This window comes from Conger conger, chromosome 9 (assembly GCF_963514075.1).
Source record: "Conger conger chromosome 9, fConCon1.1, whole genome shotgun sequence".
Lineage (NCBI taxonomy): Eukaryota > Metazoa > Chordata > Actinopteri > Anguilliformes > Congridae > Conger > Conger conger.
Window position 1 is genome coordinate 18150143 of NC_083768.1, and position 22625 is coordinate 18172767.

General features: G+C 44.8%; 1 protein-coding gene across 1 annotated transcript; it reads right to left on the reverse strand.

The window, feature by feature from the left end:
- Positions 1–655: 655 nt before the first annotated feature.
- Positions 656–22397, reverse strand: nsun2 (NOP2/Sun RNA methyltransferase 2). Its single transcript, XM_061254502.1, has 19 exons — positions 22128–22397; positions 21274–21431; positions 19559–19663; positions 18962–19067; positions 18360–18431; positions 16230–16314; positions 15154–15346; positions 14085–14159; positions 13681–13811; positions 13417–13490; positions 10907–11037; positions 9880–9976; positions 8715–8920; positions 7162–7254; positions 6014–6149; positions 5672–5752; positions 5036–5174; positions 4815–4854; positions 656–2035 (listed from the first exon to the last, which is right to left on the reverse strand). Exons 1-19 carry the CDS (start codon positions 22206–22208, stop codon positions 1693–1695), a joined length of 2346 nt encoding a protein of 781 aa, XP_061110486.1. The 5' UTR covers positions 22209–22397; the 3' UTR covers positions 656–1692.
- Positions 22398–22625: the final 228 nt, after the last annotated feature.

A 22625-nucleotide genomic window follows, 5' to 3' on the forward strand; every position in this document is an offset into this window, starting at 1 on the left:
CAGAACTACTGCACAAACGGAAAAAGACCCTTGATTCACCTTGAGCTAAAACAAAACACTAATTCTTGAGGAAGATGCCTCTGTTCTGTACACAGATATAACTTTTAAGTAGCTGTATGAAGGGATGTGAATAAATAATGCACGCCATTCATAAGAAAGGGCCCCGGATGTCGGCTTTGGGAGAGAAGTGGATTTAAAAGCCCTGCTCAAAGAGAATATGCACCCCGTGAGGAAGGAATTCATTACGGTATTACAGAGCTGGCACCGGTGACTTCGGCTGGGAAACGAGGAACATCATTCTCTCCGACAATCCAACTCAAAACTAAGGAAATACAGAAGTGGCCATCTTGCATCAAGTGTCCTCAATTGACTTTTTCTGTAGCTTGTACTTCTTTGCAATTGCAAGACGTGAACAAGCCTCAGGCATTTTTCTTTACTGCTAATCAAACTAGAGGAGCCTATAGTCACACTTTATGGTAACTGAGCAAAGAAAAATAACCATAAAAACAATGACTGTCATTACCAAACAGTGAGAGACATGAAAATGACTACAAAGGCTATTCGTCAGCGCTATTCTTTGGAGAATACATTAAAACATACATTTTGTGTACACATACTTGACACTATGCTCTTTAAAAACAAATGACAATGGCAGTGTGTAGGATGCCTTTTTATTATTCAGTTGTTGAAGGGCCTATTTCAAATTATGCATTAAAATTAATTCAATTTATTAACATTTCAGTTTCATTAAAAAACTAACACTGAAAATGAAATATCGTAATGCAGAACAATAGGAAACTAGTATTTGTATTAACCATTGCATTGTCATACAACAGGAAATAGCATCTGCATTTACATATCCATAAAAACCTTAAAGAAATTTAACGAAGGGGAACTCCAGCCATTATGCAACAGCCTACTCTTCAGCTTCATCGTCACCTCATTTCCAACAATCACAAAAGATTAACTACGCCCAAAAAATTTAACCGAGCCTCTCCCAAAACAATGCCACTTGGGTACAATGCCTGGAGGTCTGCAATTCAGATGAACGCAAAACGAAGACTGCAAAGCTTGAGTTAAATATCTTAAACACTGTGAACAGGGCACTTATGAGAAGTTATATCTGAAAGATATCAGCATTTCTAATGCCCATTTACAGACACAAATGAACAATTTGGTTTTGAAATATACAATACAGGCAACGCCAATTAGGGTAAGATGGAATCAAATTACAATCTTTGGCTGGAGTTGCCCTTTTAACAAATGATTATAAAACCATGAACACAATCCAGACTTATTTAGAAGCCTATGGCAACAGCTTTCAGAAATATTTTTATTAAAAAAAGAAAGAAAAAGAAAAAAATAAGAATAAGATGGCCGCCAATACATTTAAGTGGGTGACCTATCGCAATTCAAACACAGGAGGGTTGTGAACCTACCAAAAGAAATACATGTATAAAATAAAGGGCATTTATTTCGGAGCCGACTGCACACACGGCATGGAACTGGCTGGCGTGGGTGAATTGGCAGGCTGCCCGTCGCTCAGTCGAAAAGCTGCAATATCCGTATGAGCTGTATCCTCAGCTCAGCCCGCCACTCCCTGCCCACCCCCTCTCCGATTGGCCTACACCACGCCCCGGTTCAGCTCCTCCCCCCTCTGCAGTGATCCCTCCTCCCACTCGTCGATGGGACTCAGGAGGGCGTGACTTCGCCCGTTTCCACGGCAGCGGAGCCGTTCTTCTCGTCAGCCTCCCCATCAGACGGCAGGTCGCCCTCCCCCTCTCGGTCCACCTCCGCCTCTCCGTCCCCCTCAGACTCCTCCTTCCCCCCTGCCTCCGCGGGTGTGGCCCCGGGGTCTCCGCCCGGCTGGGCCTCGGGGCCCCGGTCGTCCCTCCGGCCCTGCTTCCCCCGGAACACCTCCACCCCCACCATGCGCAGGTAGTGGAAGCGCTCGTTGCGAGGCACAAAGGCTCGTATGGAGGTCTTCCCACGCCAGCCGCACAGCTCGATTGGACACTGCGGAGTGTCGGTGTTCCTGGAAATCAGACACAGGGCTCAGTGCTTACGTTTGCGTGCTGTGACACACACACACACACCTGCGTCCAACTATTCATAGCACGGCTACAGTCTTTAAAAAGCTCACTTAACCGTTAAGTGCCAAGTACTTCATACAACGAGCCAAGGTTTGGTGCCGCCTCTGCTTCCAGTTGTCCATGTGGAAGCTAGCTTGAGAACAAAGGAAACCTTCACTAAAGAAAACCGAATTATTAAAATGTAACAAGTCAGATTCAACAACTTAAAAATTAATTACCCAGCATACTCTTTGAGATGCTGTCAGATTTGACTGCTGCGGCCATTAAAAAAAATCTAGCTGCAATGAAATCAGATAATAACTTTCAAGCGCCATTGGACAAATGTCTTCATTTCTCCATTATCATGTACAGTGCTTTTAAAATAATAGCCCTGACCTCAGTTCTCTGTCAGCAGGGGTCTCAAACTCCAGTTCAGGAGGAACGCATTCTCTGCTAGTTTTTCTGCAATTTCCATTCAGTCAGCAGCTAATTTACGCCATTGAAACAACTTGTGCAGACTTCTGCCAATCAATTACTGAAACACATCAAAAAAAAAAAATAATCAGCGGTCCGCCGTGATTTGGGTTTGAGATCCCTTCTCTACACATCGGGACGACCCGGCCAATAACACAACGCGATAGACATGGCCACTTTCGTTCAGCCCACATTTGGTCACGTGGTGCACTACGAGAAAGACGGAGACCGGGCTCAGGCACAGGCCGCAGAAACCCAGAAGACACCGAGCGGCAGCTGAATCCAGGCTACTGTAAACACAGAATGTTCCAGAAGCCTGCCAGGCCCCTGCACAGACATGTCCTGTTTGGTTAGCGCACACCTGGGAAAGCTCGCCTCTCCCGGCACGGCAGCTCACGGACCTGTTAGTGGCAGCGGGGAAAGACTAGTGTGATTTTCGCGAGTCCAAACAAACTATCCCCGAGAGGATCTGCTGGGTGCTGGTGTCTGGCCAGCCGCAGGAGAACAGAGCCTCTTTGAGCCTGCAGGTGCTTCTCCCTCAAACACACACTCGAGAAGCTGGGCCAAAAAAACACTCAGAGGATACTGTGCTCAGTGCACGTCCTGCCAGCTGCTGTGTTCAGCAGGCCCATCTCTGTGAGATGGATATACACCCAGCTGCACAGATATCATGCTCTGTGAGATGGATATACACCCAGCTGCACAGATATCATGCTCTGTGAGATGGATATACACCCAGCTGCACAGATATCATGCTCTGTGAGGTGGATATACACCCAGCTGCACAGATATCATGCTCTGTGAGGTGGATATACACCCAGCTGCACAGATATCATGCTCTGTGAGATGGATATACACCCAGCTGCACAGATATCATGCTCTGTGAGAGTGGATATAAACCCAGCTGCACAGATATCATGCTCTGTGAGAGTGGATATAAACCCAGCTGCACAGATATCATGCTCTGTGAGAGTGGATATAAACCCAGCTGCACAGATATCATGCTCTGTGAGCTGGATATACACCCAGCTGCACAGATATCATGCTCTGTGAGGTGGGATATACACCCAGCTGCACAGATATCATGCTCTGTGAGGAGGATATACACCCAGCTGCACAGATATCATGCTCTGTGAGGTGGATATACACCCAGCTGCACAGACATCATGCTCTGTGAGGTGGATATACACCCAGCTGCACAGACATCATGCTCTGTGAGATGGATATACACCCAGCTGCACAGATATCATGCTCTGTGAGATGGATATACACCCAGCTGCACAGATATCATGCTCTGTGAGATGGATATACACCCAGCTGCACAGATATCATGCTCTGTGAGATGGATATACACCCAGCTGCACAGATATCATGCTCTGTGAGATGGATATACACCCAGCTGCACAGATATCATGCTCTGTGAGGTTGGATATACAGCCACCTGCACAGATATCGCTCTCTGTGAGGGTGGATATACACCCAGCTGCACAGATATCGCTCTCTGTGAGGGTGGATATATACCCAGCTGCACAGATATCGCTCTCTGTGAGGGTGGACACAAACACACACACAGCTGCACAGGTATCTCTTTCTGTGACGGTGGATATACACCCAGCTGCACAGATATCTCTGTTACGGTGGATATACACACAACTGGGCAAAGTAGGAAAACCCGACAGTCCCAAATGCCTCAGACTCACCAGTGTCTCTTGGGCAAATTGATTCTTTTTAGAGGCTGATTAATTGCATCTTCAATTTGTAATTATGAAAGAGTGGCGTTTTAAACAGAAATGTAATGTCGGCTTGAAGCCACTGGTTTTTTCGCCTCAGCTGGATGCTCCACGTTCCATTAGTTTAAGGCAAAAAAAAAACCTTCCCTTCCCCCATTTAACCTTCATTAAGGCTTTATGCAGTTCTGCAGCTCAGCTTTCATCTTTAAGAGAGTGCACTTAAAAGCACAGGAAGAGCCAATGCCAGACTTCAGCAGTGACTCGCTGCATCTTAAGAGCGGTGATGCTCTTCTGCCCACTCTTCCTGTGAAAGCCATTCCGCTGAATGCCTCAGACACGACAAATCTCATTTGTTAGCGACCGGGCCATTTGCCAGGCAGTTGCTTGAATTAGCCTGGCTGAAGGCAGATGGACATATCCAGGGACTTGCTCTCAGAGTTCATAGACACGATTTGTACCGTTTGTATATTTGCTAAATATTTCAAAATATTATTTACAAAAACACACACAAGCAAACGGGGGGGGGAGATTCACTTACTCTGGATCTGGCTTGTACTTTAGAACGATGCTGCCCATCGCTATAAGGAAGATAAAAAAAAAATATTAATGACACATCATCTTTCATCTGACCTCCATCCACTCGGACAGGATGAGTAAGTGCACAGATGCGTCAGGGCTACAGAAACGGGAGGGAACCAGCCTCGGCTTTACGGAAACCAGGAGAGGGTTTCTGGGATGTGATTTGTGGGGGGGACTGACCCAGCTTCTTGGCCTGTGCGTGCGCGTCGCTCCCCAGCTTGCTGAGGTAGGGGTTCTCCTGGGTGAGCAGCACCTTCACGTCCTCCAGGCTGATGCTGATCATGCGGGCGTTGATGTAGGGGAACAGCGTGTATATGCCCTGCAGGGGAGAGAACATTTACTAACAACACAGAGCTGGACATTATACAGTTCAGGAACAGTTCATTCCGACCTCGCAATTTCACTGGCTGGGCGAGTGACTTATCACATGAGTAATTGCTAACTTAGCAAAACCAAAGCGCTTTGTTTACATTCATTAGCTTCATTGTATCAGAGATATCCTAAATTCGTAACCTAGAAACACTTCAGAAAAGCTCCGTTTTGTCTTTAAAATGGTACAATAAAAAAAAAGTGTGAACCTCAGCTACAGTCTCGTTCCTTAATTACTCATTCTTAATCAAATACATAAAGGTGTAGGTAAAACAGTTGTATCTTTTGCAGTAGACACCATTATTTTCAGCTGAGTAATCAATATGAATAAAGCCAGTCACACTGCACCATGCTGTACCACGCCAACACTGTCAGTATCAGGTGATATTTAAACAGCAGTAGAAAATGTCAGCTCCATTCCAAACGGACTCTATGTCTCTGTATTACCTCCTGTGCCAGCCTGAAGGCACAGCCAAACTGCTCTCCGTCATTGTTTCGAGACCACACCTTCACGCCAGTGTTAATAACCTGCGTGCCACAAACAAGAGCATTAGACTAAGGAGAGAAACGTTACGTGATCAAACAGCACAGGGCATGTAGTCAAAGCAAAAGTGCTACAGGCAGGCTAACGTAACAACAACCATGTAAATAACGGCTAACGTTCGGTGAAAAAAGGTTGCGGGGTTTAGGTGCTTTCAGGTTGACGACCTGCGTGGCAGACTGCGGTCTGCGATATTTACGGTCCCGGGGCCCGTTTTCCCTCCTGGGGCCCATGTGGGCAGTCCTCACCTTCATGCGCTCGCTGTTGTTGAGCAACACATTGCGCAGCTCCTTCGAGACCATGTACAGATTCCTCTTTTTCCCCTCGTGGGTTCTGGTGAGCACGTTCAGCTTGGGGAAGGCTGGGGAGAGGTCGTAAAAGGCTCTGGGAACACACGCGTTACGTTTGTTTAGCAGAAGCTTTTGTCCAAAGCAACGTACAGAAAGTGCATGGTGAAGGTCATCAGAACAACTGCAGAACAGGTCGGATAAGGTACGATTTGAATAAAGTTGCACACGTTCACGGATGCACACGCGCAAACACAGAGGTGCAGACAGGCGCACACACGGAGAGGCACACAGACATACACGCACACACAGAGGGGAAAGCTTAGGCGCACACAAATGGAGTCACACACAGGTACACAAACAGACACAGAGGTACGCAGACATACACGCACACACAGAGGGGCACACGGAGGCTCACAAACAGACACACAAGGAGGCACACACAGGCACAGTCAGGCACACACATGGAGGTAGACACACACACAAACACACACATGGAGTCAAACACAAACACACACACAAACACACACACACACACACAAACAAACACACACACTGTTGCTTTAACACGCAGGAGGACGGACCATATGGACCAGGCCTGGGAGCGAAGCCGGCAGCACTCGCTCCGGTTCAGTTGGCGGCTGGCAGCTTGCGAAAGCGAGAAAACGCTGGAGCCATTTCTAATCTTTCTCCTCCCCAAAAACAAAAAGGGCTGAGGAAACAAATTTCCCACTAGTGTTCATTCAGCATTTGGCCAAGCAATTTTACGACTTTCAGCGATTTTATAACGCCACCAGGTTCATCAATTGCTTAGAACGGATACAAAAATAACATCCTAAATTCCCCATTTTGCGCAGGCGCTCGACTGTCAGGAAAGATACACCGTCAAGTCTAGCGGTGTGTCGGTTACCATAAAATAGCGCCAGGGAAATATACATCTTTATTTGCACATATACTGGAGATGGAGAAGAATCCCCTTATCGAACACCAGAGGGACAGCCAGACAGCCCTTTTGGGCGGGTATAATAACTCTGCCATTATTCCTCTCCGGCAGTGGGTTTTGGGAAGGGGAGGGGGGGGGTTTGTGAGCAGCTGTTAGCGGCACTCACTGGATAGGAGGGAAGACGGGGTCGTCTTCAGTCAGGAACACAAAGGGATCTTCTTTGAAGCCGAACAGCTTCATCTTCTTTGATGGCGGGGGCCTGAAAATAGAAAGTGTTTCATGTCAGCTGGGACGGCGCTGCACTGCGGACGGGCCACGTGCGCACGTTCTCGGGCTCGGACCGCGTAGGCCCCGCGCGTCCTGAGAGCTGACACTTTCACCCGGGTAAGTAACAGGGAGGGGAGGAGAGAGGGCTAGAATTTGCAGGATTGCTTGAACTGGAAAGTGGCACCGTTTTAAATCATCCACGTCGCTCAGTTCACCTTAAAAGGTACAATAGGTAAGATTTTTTCGTGTTAAAACATTGTTACAAGACCATCATTGAAAGGGGCTGACTGACACCTTCTGCCTGTGTTTATAGTCCTTAAATTCGGGTTTCAAAATATACAGTTCATGGACCGACACTCTGTACCAAACCATTGTACAGCTGTACAATAATTCAAGCTCATTGGTTTCAAATTCGTTCTAATTGCCACAGCCAATGGCGTGGGGGGGGGGGGTTCAACATCAGCGCGTTAACAGAGAAGTTAAATTAAAAGTTAAATTAAAAGTCCAAAATTACCTTCTGTACCTTTAAATAAAAGGGAGAGGAGAAGAGTGCTATAATTTTAAGGATTGCCTGAACTGGAAAGTGGCACTGTTTTACATCACCCATGCCTCTCAGTTCACCTTACGCGCTGCTCAGTCTGTTGGATTACAAAAGAGTTCTGGTTGCATAACGTGTATTCGCGAGCCTAAATCCTTCTAAAATAAATCCAATGACAGAAGCCAAGACTGAGAACAGAACAGGATGTGGAAGCGTTCTTCCAATGAGAAAGGGCGAATGAACAGCACAGCCAGGGCGGGCCTGGAGAACAGCCCCCTACATTTGTCTAGGAGGGGTTCAAGGAGACTGCTACAGGAGAGAGGGGCAGACATGATCCTTAAAGAGGAACCTCACACATTATTTCAACACTCAAAAGAAGCTTGGAGTATGTTACTAGACTGAAGGCAACATGAAATAATTTCCTGGCTTCTTAACCAATTTTGTAAAGCTCATGCAAAATCTAGGATATGCTGCAATGTGTCTCAACCGTTATTTCATTAAATGCATAAATAAGACTCCCAATGCCAAATATAAACTGCATAAACGGTCAGTTTACTCATTACTTTCAGTGATCAATATTAGAAATAAGACTCCTCTTAGCACAATGCAAGCCAAGCACTTTTCTTTTATTACACCTACCAAACTACAAAGCAAGGACAAGATGTTACATAGTAGGCTCTCTGGGAGATGGTGCTTGTTTAACAACTCCCTAGGCATTAGCTTTTCAACTCAAGCCTTCATGGACTTACAGAAATGCTGGATTTATTTTCCTGAAGCTGAATCTTTAACTGACAATTCAGCCAAAGTTTTTCTGGGCTAAAAAGAGCAGGACTCTACACGCAACCCTCAGCGTCTCTGAACAGAACGCCACACTGTGATGGAGGACCTGAGGGAAGTGCGGAGCGTGGTCTCACCCGCACACCCCGGCTCTGCCAGCAGGGGTCTCCCTCGCGGGTTCGGCCTGCTCAGGACCCTGGGGCGTGTCCTCAGCTGCCGCCTCTCCTTCCTCGTCGGGCTTGTCGCTGGCCGAAGCGACGGGGAGGGGCTCCTGGGCCGGCGGGGTGTCACAGGGGGGCGGGGCGTCACAGGGGGGCGGGGCTTCGCCGCCTCGGTGACGGATCTGAGGGGGGAGGGGTAGGTTTGGGGCGGGGTGACAGCAGGTGAATCAGTGAGGGGGGAGGGGCAGGTTTGGGGCGGGGTGACAGCAGGTGAATCAGTGAGGGGGGGGGGTAGGTTTGGGGCGGGGTGACAGCAGGTGAATCAGTGAGGGGGGAGGGGTAGGTTTGGGGCGGGGTGACAGCAGGTGAATCAGTGAGGGGGGAGGGGTAGGTTTGGGGCGGGGTGACAGCAGGTGAATCAGTGAGGGAGGGGGGAGGGGCAGGTTTGGGGCGGGGTGACAGCAGGTGAATCAGTGAGGGGGGAGGGGGGCAGGTTTGGGGCGGGGTGACAGCAGGTGAATCAGCGGGGCGAGAGCTCCCGGTTATATCCACACACAAATCTCCGCCGTTTAAACACAGCTTATGGAGAACAGGCTTTAAGGATTAAACACTGCACATGCCCCTTTCCTAAATTCATACTTGGGAAGCCTCTTATGAAACTGGTATACCAATTTCACCAAATCTAAACAATACAATTTACATGAAAAACAAGATTGATTCACAAAGCTTAAAAAAGCTAAACATTACCAAATGCATCACCAACAGTGTACATTTACACAGTTCCAAAGTAACAGCATAAAGGGCAGGCCTAGAGAGATCGCATAAGAAATGCAACAAGGGATGAAAGTATCCTCATAAGCACCACTTACAAATCTGCTTGTAAACCTTGATTGGGCCATTCGCTCTGTGTGATCTCAGTAAGACCAACTAAAAACATGTCCCAGAGTCTCATTTTCAAATAGACTTTTTTGACACACTCAAAGCTGTGTCAAAATACATTTAGACGGGATCAGTATTTAGTAAACGTCTCAATCTGCTGATTATTCTCCGCACGACACCCAACGCTGAAATTCGGAGTTAAATATTTCAACATCGTTTCAAAGAACCTTCTGGAAGATGGGAGCGGTGGGGTGCACGGTACCTTAGGGAAGCGTCTGTTCCAGGGCATGGGCGCCTTCTTCACAAGCACGGCCACGAAGAACCCGCCCGTGTTCTGGTGGTGAGGCAGTATCCTCATGCTGGAGTTCATCAGAGACACACATTAATAAAGCAGCATTTCACACACTTCAGATATATTTTTGGAGGTCGCCGATCAAAGACCAAGGCCCATCACTCTATATTAAACCCCAAGCGGGTGCCATTATCATGGGAAATGAAAATGTTCAAACATTCGCAATATTCTCCACCTATGAAGCGGACTAAGTCTCAGGGACGTTTTTGCTAAAGAACTTCCCCTCAAAGTAACAGCACTGAAAACCTTCAGGTGGCTCAAGCTATGCTTTAAAGAGCAATGCCACACATCCTCACATCCAGCCACTTCATATCATACAAATAAGGTTTGGATCATCATCATGTAGCCATCCACCATTCAAATGAACTAGGGTTCCAAGAGTGTTCTTCTTTAATAACAGAGCTAGCCACCTAAAGCTACATCGTCAATTTCCCTTGCTAGCAATGCAAGTGTCCTCAGCAGTTCTTCAGCCCTAAATTTCACAAAGGGAGCACTTCACCTTCCATTGCCCGTCAGTTTGCCCTTGCACAGTGAGGCCAATTCATTCTCCAAATGTCTATATGAAAGCGCCTTTTGATGCTTTTCCAATATTGATAACACATTTGCATTTTTCATATTTCAGTCATTGTTGCCATGACAATGAGTCTCCAGCAATATTTGCATAGCTGCAATAAATGCACCACAGTTATCTTCCTGTAATGGATGTGTGTGACATCATGCCTCCTCGCAAAGAATTCTAGCCCGACTGTGCCCTCTAGTGGCCACGGACTTAATAAAAGCAGAAAACCCACACTCATTTATCTTCATTTTCCCTCCCACGACACGGTCTTTGTCGCAACATTAAACAATAGCAGGGCGAAAGCAGCTGTGCCTTTATAAACACGTGACGTCACCGTGAAGCGCAGAGCTCAGGTTTAAAATGCGCAGGAAGCCGTACCAGCGCTCCAGCTTCATGGCTTTCAGCTTCTCCGGGTCGGTGGGAGGGAACATGGTGGGCCGGATTTGCGTGTGCAGATTCTTTGGAACCTCTGACCAGTTTGCGTACCAGTCCCCACCTTTAGTCATGAGCTGCAAAAAAAAAAAAAAAAAAAAAAGGACAGGGTTAAATAAATCTAGAACAAAAGGTTACATTTGAATCAACAAGGTTAAACGAATCAAAACACGCTGCAAAGTAAGTACCTTAGAGATCAATAACTATTCTCACACTTAAGCTCGGGGTTCACGTCCGCAGAGGTTCAGATTCCAGCCCCACAAACCTGGCTACATTTTACATTGTAGGCATTTAACTCTTATCCAGGGTGACTGGACTCATTGAAGCAGTCCAGGTTAAGTATCCGGAGCAAAGGTACAATAGCAGAGCCTCACCTGCCAGCTGAATCTGAACAAAGTCACAAGCTCAGTCCCCTAACCATCAGGCCATGTTGCCATCCATTACCTCTTTGCAAATGGCAAAAAGTATGAAAAATGTGTTTTTCTTCTGTTATGCATTCACATAAACAACCACTTTCACAAGTCATTACCTCAGTAATTACATGGCCATTGCCTAATGTTTTCCACAGAAGAGTGAATCTCAGGGTCTGACTTCCCTAGCATGACAGCAATGGAATGTAGATATTTATGAAAGGTGGCATCGAACATGGTACTGCAGAAAAGGTACCACGGTTATTACACCACCCACAAACATCACACATCCCATCACTGACATCTCCAACTCAACAACTGCACACATTTCGGCATATGAATATCCTCACGTACACATTTGGTGTTATATCATTTCCCAGAATCATATTAATTGTATACAAAACTAGTTATGGAGCGGTACGAAGGACAATCTTAAAAACTTTCAAAATATTTATTTTGGTTTTGATACATTTATTTTTATTTTTTCTGCAGTTGGACAGTATTTATTGCCAACAGACTTTTAATTTGTATATATTAGAATGAAAGTGTTTACTTCTACATTTTCAACTGAGTAGTTTAATCTCTAAAATCCATGTCTAGTGAAACAGTCGACCTTTGAGTTGGCTAGCTACAGTATATTGGATTTCAGGTAACCTTTAAAGCATATTTAGTGCATGACTGAAATGTAAACAAAACTTCATGTGTGGATATGGAACAGCTGTGGACCAGCACAAAACCATCTGGTCTCCAACTTTGATCCACATCTTTTTCCATTTTAACTTTATTTCGGTTAGTACACCGGCAAGGCTGATATTAGCCCACACTGCTGAGCCCTGCTTCTGTGGGGAAACTCCATACCAACTCAGCAGTACCTGTAATTTAGAAGTCACGACAGACAGCTGTTACACATGCCGGTTCCTGCGGTGTAAATGTTTACAAAGCTGAGCCAAAATCAAGTCTTCCCTTGAGAGGGGGGAGGGAAGAAAAAAAAGAGGCTCAACTTCCTTTGCCTTAATAATAATATCCTAATAGTTTTGAAACAATTCACAATAAACTATCCAACTTGGGAGCACAAAGAGAACGTATGTCCAAATTTTCCCTGCATCTGCAAGAAAAGTGGCAGAATTTAACCAAATACTTTTTTCCTCATAAAACACTGAATGAGACAGTGTTTCACTAAGATGATTAATAGATAACGAACCGCTCACATGTTGTGAACACTAATACATTCGGTGCAGTGACCATAGGCTTGAAGCCTTCAATCCCTGATATGAAATGCACACATTTAGGACAAAGGCATACATAACTTCTGTGGAAATCTTTCATTCAAAATTCACAGGCTCTTCAAGGAAAATTCAAAGAACATTCCAGAATACGTTTGTAAACGAATATTATAAATGACCAATGTGAATTATTTGACTAAAAATGGTGACGCACAGCATAAACACTTCATGTGACAAGACTGCATGCTTTAGAAAACAAAGGTTGCCAAACCTGCATGTTATTTTCTTAGATATTGTTTTCTCTTGACAAAAGGCACAACACAACACTTTCAACCACTCTGAAAATCACAGCCCTACCCCAACCTTCCATTTCCACATTCGCAGTCAAGCACACTCAGGGTTTTCAAGCCCCCCTGGGAACCCAGTACACATGAGCACTCTTCAACCAACTCCACGTCTGCTCCTATAATTTTTTTTCACCCCAGTTTTTACCAAGTTTTCACCGATTATTCCTCTGGAGATCCTGTACGACCTGTGCCTATTGACGGCTGCATCATTAGCATGTGCACAACTCCAAAGTCATCGCCTATGAGCTCGTAACCTCCTTCACGCCACAGGCACCGGGGCAGCAGTAGAGCTAGCAATTCACTCAAACAACAGCAGGTAAACTGTGGGTATCTGGCACCTTATTAACAGGAGTAGTAGTAACCTGTGGAGTGCAGACCCAGCCCACAGTACACACAGGAGGAGGCCTAGCACTGTGGAAGTGAAGAAGGGATAATAAAAGTAGTCACGAGCTAGGAGGGAGAGAAGAGAGGCGTACCTTCCAGTCCGTCATCCCTGGCATCCGCTTCAACCCTGACAGATTATCCGAGGCGTCCGCAAGTTCTAAGGCACCTGGGAGGAACGGGGTTTTATTACAACTCAATAACCACTAAGGAGCCAGTGCCATGCTACACAACGCCCACAAGGCATCCATTAGCAAGATTTAGCTTCAGCTGAACTACTTCTCAACACGTGTTGCTCTGGAGGCTGAACACAGTTTGTGCCAGTGTGCGCACACTGTGAACCGTGACGAAAGGCCCACCTTCACTCTTCTCCAGCAGGGAGGCGATCACAGCCTCGTCCTCGATGGGGTTCAGCGAACAGGTGGAGTACACCATCCTCCCCCCCACGGCCAGCTGCTCCACACCCCGCACCGCGATCCTCAGCTGCAGACTGTACCACACACACAGTGCAAAAACCTACAGTATGCCCCGACGGAGAAGCGAAAGGCACACTTCTGGAGTGACCGTTATTTACACCTGCGGTCCACTGACTAACACAGAACAGTTGTATTACGCTCACAGGTAACCGCTTTTCCACAAACCCGCACAACCATACGCATTAGACAGACAGACACATCTGCGACTACAGCCCCAACAGACACGCACTAGTGCGCGCACCTGAACGTGCTCAGAGAGCAGAGGGCGGGCATCTTCCTTCACTCACCCATGGAGCTGCAAGCTGTTGCTCGTCGTCCACTTCTTCCACACGTCGATGTTCTTTCTCATCGTCCCGTCTCCGCTGAGGAGGGCCGTTAGAAAGAAAGGCAAAAATAAATAAACCAGAATGAACTCAAGAGTGAAAACAAACGCACATGCAACACACTACACCGGTTTCAGGGTGGCTGAGCGCGCTTCCCGGCGAGTTCATCCAGATGCCACCATTTTGTGTCATTCCCTTGAGGATGTTGGCTGAGAAACCGGCTCCCCCGCTGCTTTTAGCAACACATTATTTTGAGGTGAACTGTTCAGACTGAGGAAACCTGATCGAGTTAGGTCGAGGGGCGTACCGACATGCGGTAATTACAGAGTTTGCCAAACTAATTATGCCAGGCGGGAGATGAGTGCGTGGAACCGTGGGTCATCGTCAACCATCCGAGAAAAAGAAGCCATTACTCTGCAGGAAGGGCCGGCCGCATCGTTCTCCTGAAACGAACGCCCCCGCACGTGTTGTCCTTGGCACGGCCGTCGGCCCTGAATGTGCTTAGCTGGCAAGGCAGAGCGTTCACCATTTGAGGTCAGGGCTTTGAGAGGTTTTTCCACAGTGGACTGATGTGGCCAGAAGATTTTTTTTTTTTTTTTCTGAGAAATGTATTTTGTGTATTTTTTTGGGAAAAAAAACAAAAAAAAAGAGCTTACATACAATTTATTCTTCCCGGTCATAATCGCAGCTCATATACAAACACACACGTGCCTGCCAGGAGTCAATTTAAAAACATAACAGAGAAACAGACCTGCTGCTCGATCCCATGCCCTGCCAAAGCCTACATTTTCTAGAGTTTACCGACATGTCTGGCATCGAAGACTTGAAAATACAGCAAGTTAGGAACTGCCTCAATCGTATGCATACTCCACAGCACAGGTTCTTGTGAGACAATTGACAGTAGGGCATTTCTGTGCACTGTGAAAGCACCCCCACCGTTTGCATTAAATGTTATAGCTCTGGAGAGACGGATCAATCAAGTGTTAGATTCCGTATCTGGTACAATATCAATAAACATTGATCTTCAAACCACCTGCACGGGACGTCGCAGAGTATTCGGTCGTAGAACAGGATGTCCTTCTTGCCGTCGCAGTCCACCTGTAGCTTGGGGATGCTGGAGGCGTCGTGGTTCACCACCATGATGCAGGGGCTGTTCAGCCTTTTGGCCTGGTGAACCAGGAGGTAGCAGCGCTTGTTGTCCACGTCGTTAGCGATGACAAAGCCCTCTAAGACACACGGGGAGACAGCGCTGTTAGAACCTTGCTCGGATTTAACAAATTGAGTGCATCTGAGGACATGCAGCATGTTTCAAAAGCTTGTGTGACTAAAGAAAAAAATAAGAAATAAAAAAAAATTAAAAAAAATACTTGTGCCGAGGCCCGGTTTCTCTTGCGCACAGCGTTAGCTTCCTAATGACTGTCATGTTAACCTATTGGTTTAATCTCCTTTAAAGTACTTCGCACTGCCAGCTAGGCTGCTTATCTCCTGAAAAAAATCTTAAAACTCAGTAAGACGACAAGGGAAAAACTCTAAGCCGCGGCAAGTAAAAGTTTAAATACAGTTCACCAGCCCCATTTCCGAGGTTTTTAAATACAGTCATTACAGAATGAAGAGAGACATCTATAACACACTATGACAATTTTTCTCTCCCTTTCCATCTGCTGCCTAATTAACACGGAAATTGTATTTTCCACTGTACATGGCTTCACCGGTGAAGCACTAAATGTCACAGCAATTAGCCGTATACAGAGCTCGAGATGGGTCTGTTGAAGGACTGCAAACGATAATGACTTAAATCCTAAGTAAGTGGGGGCTTTAAACAACACAAAACAAAATTGACACTCGCTGCTTCTTCACTCTGAATCTCAAAATAAGCGGCAGAAAATATTGAAGACGTTTCATTTATCCACTCATCTACAAACAGGTAACAGCAAACGGTGCACAGGAATTACAGCGAAAGCCCATGACAAACACCCATTTGCCTTTTTGCTGACACGTGAACACAAATTCACAAAAAAACATGTACTTCTCCCCAGACGAAAAAAAGACAATCGTCCGTCCGCCTTTCTGTGCACGAGACAGCGAAACTTACGGAGAAAGTAGACGTACCTGGAAAGGGAACATCCATGTCGGCGTGGAGCATCTCGATCAGCTGGGCGGTCTTGGAGCCGGGAGCAGCACACATATCCAGAATCTGTTTGTAGAGTTTGTGGGTAAAATATGGGCCTTTCATTAAATGCCTGATGCTACAGATTTACACAGGCTAGACTAGGGGTTCCCAAACCACTGCCAAACTCTGGGTCGGTTTCAGGATGTGGATCGCCTGAAAATCTTTGAAAAGATAAAATGTCATTTTTGTTTCTTTAAAATACAATCCTCTCCAAATTATGGTAACAGCAAAGTAAATTCCTTTGTTTTTACTATACACTGAATACTATCGAGTTTGAGGTCAAAAGATGTACATGAGATGACCGATAGAAATGTACACATTCAGAAATATTTATTGTTTAACCAATCAGGACACATCTGGGCAACAAGAAACTCCTGTCAGTCACGTTCCAATACTTTTGCTCACCTAAAGGTCGGGTGGTCTGATACAAAAGTTAATATGTTCCAAGATATTTAACAAATTGAGATAAAATACCATGAAATAAAATGATAAAATGTCATGTTTTGTTTGTCAATGTTTTATTTCCTGGTATTTTATCTCGATTTGTTAAACAACTTGGAACATATTAACTTATTACATAATACTCTTCGTTTTAGCCTTGGGTATCACCTATGAAGACTGCATTTGTGTTAAAAAATATAAACCAATGTGAAAACCAGAGAGCCGTCTTTGGGAGAAAATCTGAACTCGCCATGTGTGCATCTTTTTATCTCAAGCCCTAATGTATTCGTTGTGTCAAAAACAAAGGAATTGGCCTTGCTGTCCCAATACTTTTGGAGGGGACTGCATGTGAATGTAGGTCACTACATGTTTAACATTACAACAACCCAACTATAATAAAGCAATGAGGAAGGAGGGGTTGTGGTATATTTCCAGTATAGTCGTGGCTAAAGGGTATTGGGGTCGTGCAAGTTTGTGAGCATTCATTTGGGGTCACATCAGAAGAATGTTTGGTAAGCCCCGGGCTAGACATACCAGTTCCAGCGTGCAGGGTAATTTTCAGGCCAAGGTAGTAGACCTCAGGCCAACAACATCTCAGTTGAATACGATATGCCTTGTGTTTGCATGTACTGAATATTTCAAAAGGTCGATTGATGAAGCAGTGGGACAGCAGAGCGTAAAATTAGAATATTAAACTTCAAACGAGGACAAGCTGAGAGACGCATTTGGCCCTGGGCCTTCACTTGAACACCATTGTAATAAGGTTACGTGCATTCATAGTGCCTCATTCTCCCTGGTCACATGCAGGGCATAGTGGAGTGCACTGTGATGACTGGGGGCTGTTCATTTCATTTTGATTTAATTCTACTGGAGGAATATCAGACTGTACCCAATCCAGGGACACAAATGGTGCCGAAGCCATATCCAAAAGCAAACAGTTCATCTGGTCTGATCAAGAACTTCTTACAGGTTCAGCTTATTGTTCCCATCATGTATGAGAGCCAACTGTTGGAGTCAATGTGAAAATGCAATCTTGAATAGGAATTAAGCTGATGATCTTTGACATTTTTCACACACTTCTGTGATGAGTTTCATCTTTGCAGATTATTGCAGCCATCCTCAAATTCTACTTAATTTTAGCCAAGTGGCAGCAATGAAATCACATGTAGGAATTTGAGTGCATGTTTGCAGACCCTACAGAATCCACAGGGGCTTAAATTTTTCAATGTATTTTCAACACCTTTACCCAACTTCAGCCATGGCACGTCACTGCATGAGAAGAGGAAGTCAAGTAAACAAGACTAAAACCCCAGCCACTTTATATATAGTTGTATATTATATAGTTTGCTTCGCCTGGGAAAATGTCCACAGTGACATCAGGAAATCTAAACAATCCTCCACCTTATCTAGCATCTTCATGTCCGTGGTGCATAAACTACTCTCCTCACGAGCAGCAGTGCCAGTCTAATTACACCTGCTAACCAAAAGCTCATGCAGTTAACTCTGTTGAAACAACTCAACATAATAGCATAAAAGGCAACCATAAATCATCCCTGCAGAATTAACAATAATAATACTAATAATTTCTGGAAAATGCAAATAGGTTGTCAATAGGTGAAGAAGATGACCTTGTGATGAGACTCGATGTTCAGGAGGAGAGGGGGGATCATGCTGACGGCTTCTTGTCGGCTGATGTTGCCCTTTGAAAGGAATAGGTTACAACAGTTCAGGTTCAATAAATAAATAAATAAATAATCCTCTTTTAATTTAGAAACTGATAAACAAAGTGATCAAGAACCTTAAGGGATACAGATTTGGAAGGGCTTTAAGAGGTCTGCACCATGGCTAGATCGACACAAACCATATTTATGTGCACAATTTCACAGCTGCACTGCTTTTCATATCAGTCAGTTATGATAATTACAATAGACAAAGTAGGTATTAATAAATCTGCACCTTGCCCATAATGAACGATTTCTGTCCTAGACTGAGCAGAAATCTTAGAAGGATTCATTAGTAGGCCAAATGGCAAAAACTGAATATAATTTACATTACCATAATAACACAGTGCACAGGAGCGCTTTTCTTCATTATTTTTTACATTAAATATTACCATTAATTACTGCCATCATATCAGAGAAACTCGCAATGAGATTTTCAGGGTATTACAGCACCGTAACTATATATAAAGAAAACTGGAGAGCCACTATGAGGACAGTTGTGAACTGACCGATTCCGTTTCGCTGACCAGGAACTGGTGGAACTTCTCAAGCAGAGGAGACTTCCGCAGGATTTTCCTGCTCATGTTGGTGTGCCATGCCAGCTCATCTGGATACCTGAGATTTCACAGAAAAGCACAGTAAATGGTAAATGGTCGGCATTTATATAGCGCCTTTATCCAAAGCGCTGTACGATTGATGCTTCTCATTCACCCATTCATACACACACTCGCACACCGACGGCGATTGGCTGCCATGCAAGGCCCCGACCAGCTCGTCAGGAGCATTTGGGGGTTAGATGTCTTGCTCAGGGACACTTCGACACAGCCCGGGCAGGGGATCGAGCCGGCAACCCTCCGACTGCCAGATGACTGCTCTTACAGCGTGAGCCATGTCGCCCCACAGTAGACACAGTAAACGAAAGCTAGTCTTAACTCTGGATCGGGGAGGCTACTGCCACTTGATTTGCGATGAGAAATTGGATTATTGGACATGTGGGATAAAAGCACTTTGGCTAAAAGTGTCTGCCAAATAAAATGTAATATAATGCAATGTAATATAATATATTACAAACAAATATGATTCCCAGGTTTGATTTATGTCCTTACCAACTCAGTGCTTGTGGGGCCTCAAACTTTTGGCCGTCGATTTCAAGGTCTTGAATCTCTTTAAAGTACTTCTCCTTTAAGCAATGGAGAATCTCTTTGGCATGGCTGACAAAAAAACAGACATGTTAAAAACATTACATTAAATCTGCATTTTTTTTTAAATGTATTTTGCAGATGCAGTTTTGGTCTTGGGTTTTTGGTCCAATGTTTAGCAGTCACATAATCACAGTTATTTTGAGACCACGCTAACTGACCCCTTTTAATAAACAATATCACTCCATTAATAAATACAGTGCCCTCCATAATCTTTGGGACAGAGACATTTCTTCCTGAGGTGGCTCTGTGGGCTACAATTTTTAATTTATCATCAAACAATTCACATGTGGCTAGATTTTTATTTAAAGGATATTTTATACATTTTGGTTTCACCATGTAGAAATTACAGCATCTTTTTATATACATAGACACCACCCCCATTTTTTTCAGGGCACCATAATGTTGGGGACAGGCATTTCTGATTAGTTAGGTAATTGCTATGTTAGTGCTCACATAAGAGTGCTTCCTGTATCAAGTCTTGCTTCTAGACTTTTGATTCCCTTTGGAGCCTATTATTGTGTTTTGTCTGCATACGGACCAATCTACAGTTGTGCCAATGAAAGTCAAGAAAGCCAATACAAGACTGAGAAAGAAGAGAGGAAAAAAAATAAAATAAGACATAGGCCAAATCAGTTGAAACACTCTTGCAAGCCACTGGGCAGCTGTGAAAACAGGATGGTCAGGCAGGTGATAGTTTGCTAAGGAACAGATGATTCCAAGATTCACTTGTAGCTATGATGGCCAGACCAAAGTGTGGAGGGCAAAGGGAACTGCCTAAGACCCACAACGCCCTCCACCCGCCAACTTGTTCTTATTGAGCAGCAGCGGAATTAATTCTGAAGTGTACAGAAGCATCTTATCTGCTCCAGTTCAAGCAAATGTCCCCAAACTCATCGGACAGTGTTTAATCCTACAGCAAGGCATTGATCCTAAGCATACTACTTAAGCAACAAAGGAATTTTTCAAAGGCAAAATTCTTGATTGGCCAATTACCTGATCTGAATCACATTTCATGCTTAAGAAAAAACGCAAGGCAACTAGCCATTCAAACGAGTAGGAGCTCAAGATGGCTGCAGTACATGCCTGGCAGAGCATCACCAGAGAAGATACTCAGCACCTGGTGATGTCTATGGGTCACAGACTTCAAGCAGTCATTGTATGCATGGAGCTGCACTTACTTGGACAGTAAAATGCACACATTTTCATTCTGGATTATCTGGATTAAGGTGGCACTTTAACATGTTTGAAGTTATTTTCTCACACCCATTTAATTCTAGGCCAATGTTCCCTCATTACCAATAGACCCTACATGAGGGATCATCAAATCATGACCCTCGAGGTCCAAAAACTGCTGGTTTTCCACCCTCGCTTTACCTGGGAGTCAGGTGTCAAGGCAGTCTGGCCAATCAGTCGCATTAATTGTTCAGCGAATTACCTGGGTGAAAAGAAAACCAGGGCCAGATTTGGATTCACGGTCCAGATTTGATGATGGCTGCCCTACACAAAATGCACATATTGGAGCAGGTAGTGTCGTATTTTATGAGCCATTGTACCAAGCGCAAAGTTCCCTGGGCTGTAAAATCAGCTGTGCCACTCAAGACTTACAAGTTACAGCTTACCTTTTGTACCCTGTTATTCTGATGGTGGCTGGCAGGGGCTCCCTCATGGCCTCCATGAACTGCTCAAATTCTCCCTCTGGGACAATCTTCTGCTCTTGATAGTAGTGTTCAAACAACTTGTTTTCCTTGATGATTTCAGAGTAGCCTGCACCCCATCCCTGAAGAGAGCAACATCATTTGAATGTCTCTTCATTGAAAAGACAGGACAGATATATTTTGGATATAATCGTTTCAAGCGCTGCTTCTCATCTTGAACACTGGCTGCGTGCTGGTCATGGGCCCAGAATTAAGTCTTGTTGGTGTCATGCCCTGCAGTGTACAGACAACAACACCGTATAGGAGCTCGAGAACGGGTTTGAAATGGCCAAAAAGTTAAACACCGGATCCGACCTAGCATTACCACCTAGGGGGGAATTTTTTAGAAACACGAAAGACGGAACGATGAACTGCATTCTACAAGTCAATGCAGTAGACATTATGGGATACTGGGTACTTTAACCGCAAACTGGCCAACGTTAATGTGTAGCTAATTACATCTCACAAGATGTTGCCTATTACCAGAATTCTAATGATAAACAGTTACCGACACCTTTGATAGCCAGTCGGAAATCTACACCATGGAACATGCCCAGGGTAGTTGGATCTGCCCACTCCATGGGTAGTAAGCCAACTAAGTGGGCTATTATTGTATTCAATGGCAAACATTGTAGCTAGCTAGTTAGCTACCATTGGCTAGCTTGATGGGGGAAACGAGTAATTTACGTGTTTCAAACTTAGTAGAGTAGCTAGCCATAGTTAGTTAAAAACATGAACATATTTTTTTCAATTCTTTACTTGAAAGCTAGCTGACTTACAGCATTATCTCTGGTCCTTCCATCTGGTTTTCCATTTCTATCTTGTTGATTTTTCTGTCGGTTCCGGCTTCTTTTCCCCATTCTGGACACACAAACCACTCTGGAGATTAACGTGCGCAACGTAGCCAGCTATTACAATACCTGTACGCTTATAACAATCAGTAACGTTAGGCTATGTTCCACAGTTAGTATGCAATTAAGTTGGTCCAATGCACTGTTGACCAACGTATAGACATGTGTCGTATATTCGCACACGCTGCTTGACGAGAAAAGCCCCATAGGTGACCAGCGTCGCCTTCTATAAATTGTGACAGAGCTGCAAACATTATGAGTGGAGAGTTTAGTAAAGTAGAATATTTATTGCTGAGATTAATAGACTATCACATTCAATATCACTAGAGAACGCAATTAAATATATGTGTAAACATTTGCAAACAACAGGCAAATATAGAGGCACCTGGGGGTTTTATGCCAAAGCTAGAAAGATCACAGCTAGCT